The 5,006-nt window shown below is 40.9% G+C and overlaps 1 protein-coding gene across 6 annotated transcripts in view; it reads left to right on the forward strand.

Moving 5' to 3' along the window:
• LOC111259446 (ecotropic viral integration site 5 ortholog) overlaps positions 1-4,496 on the forward strand; it is a 64,994-nt gene extending 60,498 nt beyond the window's left edge. For 5 of the 6 annotated variants that reach the window (XM_022831460.2, XM_022831462.2, XM_022831464.2 and 2 more), the window contains 2 exons: positions 3,185-3,347; positions 4,013-4,496. In XM_022831460.2, coding sequence (XP_022687195.1) covers positions 3,185-3,347; positions 4,013-4,227 — 378 coding nt within the window. In that variant the 3' untranslated portion in view covers positions 4,228-4,496. Of the gene's footprint in view, positions 1-1,646; positions 2,223-3,184; positions 3,348-4,012 lie in introns of those variants that run through there. The other variant, XR_002679639.2, reaches the window with a different exon arrangement.
• Positions 4,497-5,006: the final 510 nt, after the last annotated feature.

Here is a 5,006-nt window from a genome sequence, read left to right on the forward strand (position 1 = left end):
TCTGCTGTGAAATTCGTCTTCAACAATTAATAATCTAAGTGCTCATCTCTGGCCACTGGTTTTTAGGCGGGACGGTTTTTCCTCGTGTAATATTTGGCATGATCACGAGCCTTGATACAATCATTGACTTAATTGACGTTGCTGAGAAGGGGAGTGGTAGATAGCGTGGTGGTATTAGATTGAGAACTTCTTTTTGAGCAAAAGATTTCTCAACAGGGTGGTGGGTAGAGAGAAACAATAATCAATGACAATACAGGTGTACGTTTAGTAGAACCAACGAAGGCATCATGCTAACATGAGAATGAATGACGATTGATCTGCCTACTCTTGAGATAGTTGATCTGATACCGATCGTTGCCAAGATCTGCACTCTTGCCACCCGCCCGCACAGCGACTTCACACACGCAGCTCTGCCGAGCACCTTCATTTATATCATATATTTTCTCATATTTACGTGTATATATATATATCTCTACATACTTTGTATTCTGTACTATCTGCAGCAAGAGCATTTGCGAACTGTCAAACCTGCAATATGCGTATACATCTTTATTAAATACTTTTACATATCTAGGCCCATCTACATGCTATTACTTCATCCTATCTCTGTATATGCCTATCCAGCATCGAGGTAAGGGCACGTTCTCTTAGAATTCGATTATTATATCCGAAGAAAACGGACTTCTTCATTCTTTTCCTGACCATTTTCAACCTGCCGGTTTAGTGGATTAAACCTCGGGGCGTTGGGGGAGCATCAAGCGTCGTAGTTTCTATTCGTGTTAACATTTGTTACTCACTTTGAACCATGGTGCATCTATACGATTGCCAATTTCATACTCATGAATTAGTATAAATGGTAGAAGTACTTGAATTTATTGTTTACCGGTCAGCCCACTTTGGCAACATTTTTTGTTTTTAATCAAGATTAATATACTACCGGTAAATTAGTTTGTTTGACTCTAGGTGCTTATAAACAACATCTAAGATCAGCTGAAAAGCTTGTATTTGTTGATTTTACCCTTCGACGACATTAATGTCTAATTGATCTTAGATTATGTTGAATATGGATTTCCTCGATAAAGCTTCGGATTCTCATTTCATTAAGAACAATATTATCAAATGCCGTTGTTACCATCGCTTTGAAGCGAAACTCTCGATGGATGTACCTGATAAGGCGTCCGAATATGTTGAAGTGCTGGGTACGTGTGTGTTTGTCCGTCCTTGGCGAGGCGTTTGATCAAGAAAGAGTGCTGATCGTCAGTTGTTCCATTCTGGAGCAGCTTCAACCAACGAAACTTTACGATGAATTTATGAGGCTGTAATTGAAAAGGCAATTAGCGTTTTTGTCCTTTCTTCTTAATGATGAAGTTTGTTAGCTTCACCAAATGATCTTGTGACATTATTATGGAGGTTCAAAGATTGAAGTTGTGAGCTATCAATCAGATCGATCATTCAGCAATGGACCGGTTATACAAGTACGGTTTAAACGATGATTGTCCGTCCAATTTGATCAACACTATGATTCACATTTGTCTCTTATCTCTTTCTTTTTCTTTCTCTGTCTCCTTGTTTTTCTGTTTGTCTCTGTTGTTCTTGCTGCCCTTGCATCGTTGCTGGGGCGTCGGACGATAACTACATACGTACAGCGGTCAGGCTTCCAGCTCGATCTGAATAACAAGCAAGTGGCCTCCAACCTGCTGGTGTTCTCGCCGTTAACACCTGCGGGCTGGGAGCCCGGCACGTTCTAGGCAACCCCGTGACGACAAGATAAAAACAGCCAAAGTCGAAACAGGGCACCAACTGATGTTGGGTCTGCCAGCAAGACGCAGTACATGATGAAAGTGAATTTTCCATTCAAGTTACTAGGAGCTACCTGTCTTGAGCGGCAGATCTCCTGTGGGGAGAATCCCGTCGCAGACGTCCACTGAAGTGGTTCATTTCTTTCTGAAGGGCCAGAAAATAAACCCGCAAGTAGGCACGTGTGTGTGTGGAGATCCAGTCGCCCAGTGGTAGTAAGACCTGGTTTTCCAATCCAAGGCGAAAATCAAAGAAAAAACTGAAAAAATATACAAATACTGCACATTACGTTACGTCGCCTACGCATACGAACTCGTCAAGAGGCTGTATTTCTACCCGTATATCATAAACGTTAAGAACAGTCTTCGCGTGTGAGACGATGCAGAAAACAAAAGCACAGCCGGAATTCTGGATAACGTTAACATGTAAGGGAGTTGCTTAGAGCAAGAGGGAATCAATCGATTGGCAGATTGATCCTTGTCAACTAGCCGCGGCAATTTTTACACACATATATATATATATCTTTATCCGCTTTTTGATTGATAATATGCTTGCGTTCCGTGTTCTCCTGGTCCGTTCTTGGTCTGCCGGCCCTGGTCTTTCAAGCGGCACTGGTACCTTGCCGTCCTACAGCATTACTTCTTTTTCTACAAACGTATAGACTTGAACATGTCCTATAAATATGTCTCTTCTTTGTACGTAGTGTAGTTTAATTGTGAAGCATCTGCATCGCTCTGCAGTTTAAGAGACAGACGAAGAGGACTGCTAAACGTAATAATCAATAATCAGTAGCGATGACGAACTTAGCACCTAAGTCTTGTTAGCTATAAGCCTGGCATAGTATACGCGTAAAACGTTCTATAAAACGCGAGGCGTGCTACCTTTCGTCAAATAGGACTGCATGACTCTTTTGGACAATTCAAAAAAACATGCTTATTTTGAGATCGTGTACGGGATGCGGCTACTGCAAGCTAACCACGGCTACTTGCTTAGATGGTGAGAGTCTGGGAGAGTTTGATATGGTGCATTACGTTCTTACTTGTTCCGTGCATGCTATATAAGCATATAGCCTACGAGCTTATAAAGCATATGGATCGATTCGGCCGAGTTCAAGATCGAAGTTTGTGCACGAAATAGTAACCTACAGCATTGCACGTGTCTACTTAACTAGCAATAGTTATTTAGCACTGAAAACAGTACGGGTAGTAGTAGTCTTTGGTTTAGCTGTTTGATTATAGCGCTTATCTCACGCATGCTTGTTGCACATATTTGAGACGGTACTCGACGAGAATGCGACTGCCTCTATTCGATTGTTTTAGGGGCAAATGTCCCTCGGCGCTGACTTCATCGTCAATCTAATTATTTCCCTAATGAACTCGACCATCAGGTGCTCCGTCTGAAGATAATCAATAAGCAGCTGAACTCCGCTCTGAGCATGCCTAAGACAACATCAAAGAGTTCGCAGTCCGGAAGTTCGACGCCATGTGATTTTAACCTCGGATCAAATACCGTCTCAGAGGAGAGTATTACTGAACAATTGCTACAACTAGGTAAGTAGCCGAAAGCGGAGTTTAGAGTACATTTGATTTTATACGAAGTTTTAATTTGTGTACACCGGACGGTAGTCCTTAGTGAATTACTCTTCCTAATGCTGAACTTGACTATCTTTGTTTCAGTAAGGCTAGCTAGACCTATTTAATAATTATACTTTACAAGTTCTATCCAGCATGTAAACTCCCATTTAAGTATATTCTTGGAGAATAATTTCGGTAACATCCGAATGAAGTTGCTTCTTATTACTCCCGTTAATTTAAATTATGACACCTGATGGATTAATATCTGTGACCAATTGGTCTAAAAGTTGGAAATGGTATTTTACGGGTTTTGTCAATTCTATCTCCTTTCGTAGTCGTTGCTTACTGTCCATTGGGACAGTCATACGCTAATAAGCGCTAGTTTAGTTGAAGAATAAGGCTCTGATTATGTTGGTGATATGTACAAAGGAAGTGTACATACATCCCTCAGTTGTTTTCCTGATCATCAGATTTGTTCATATCGTTATCTTTACCATCACCATTTTTCCTGTATTCCAGTTACCGATCGATCCTCGATGAATTCCAGCCAGCCTACTGACCGTTCTAGCTAAATCTAAACAAGATACTAATTATTATTATCATGATTATCGTGTCTAATATTTTTGCCCTGGTAATTTTAGGCGTTGATCTTTCGCCAAATGTCGAGCCACTCACGCTGACGCCGTCGAATCCATCGTCGGTTGTGACGTCCGCGGTAACAACGCCTACAGCTGGTGTTGTTCCGCCCTTTCCCAATGCCGCCCATGGGCACTCGACACAGCCCCCACCGCTCAATCTTAATAACGCCCTTAATCTCAGCAGTATCAATACCCCGCCGCCAGCAACCGCCTCGTAGGCTTAATTATAACAACGGCACTAATTATTCGAAAATATGATGATAACAAAATTTCCATCCGATACTTAAGTGCATAGTGTTTTTTTCTACAGGGATGGCTTGCTAATGTCTATGAAGGTACACCAGCCAGGCGATTGAGCCATCAATCAGTCCTCTAACGATATCAACGAAGGCAATGAATAAACGGACAACACAAAAACACAACTAAATACTTTCTCGTAATATTTGATTGTTATTATTCGCTTGCAAAAAAAAAGAAACACAGAAAACGTGCAAGACTAAGTATGAGCCGTACGCTAGCACTTGCTAGCGTATACACATCGTTGATTTGCTGTACAGACATCTCTGACGATAACAAATACAACAGAAAGAAACTGACTTTGCGCCACCAAGTGCTGGTTTGAACTTCCTGCAATTGCGAAACGACGTAGTTTTAAATACACGATCAGGGCCTTAACACTATTGGTCTGAACCACTTTATATGTGAATAGGCCTTAAAACGGGTAGCCTTGTAGGCGTACGCGCTTACTCATAAATGACCTTAAAACAAAATAGCTAAATTATAGCAACTATTTTCTTTAAAAAAAAATATTAATCGTTCTAATGAGCGAGGTGATATGACAGAGGTGAAAGGGCACGAATATAATGGCGTAATATAAAATACTAGTAATAACAACAACAACAACAACAACAACTAATCCTTCTTAAATCAGCAGCGTTCAAAATATCCCTGAACAGTTCTGTGATATTTGTACATAAAGAAAAACAGAAACACGTAA

This window comes from Varroa jacobsoni, unplaced genomic scaffold, assembly GCF_002532875.2.
Source record: "Varroa jacobsoni isolate VJ856 unplaced genomic scaffold, vjacob_1.0 scaffold_331, whole genome shotgun sequence".
Lineage (NCBI taxonomy): Eukaryota > Metazoa > Arthropoda > Arachnida > Mesostigmata > Varroidae > Varroa > Varroa jacobsoni.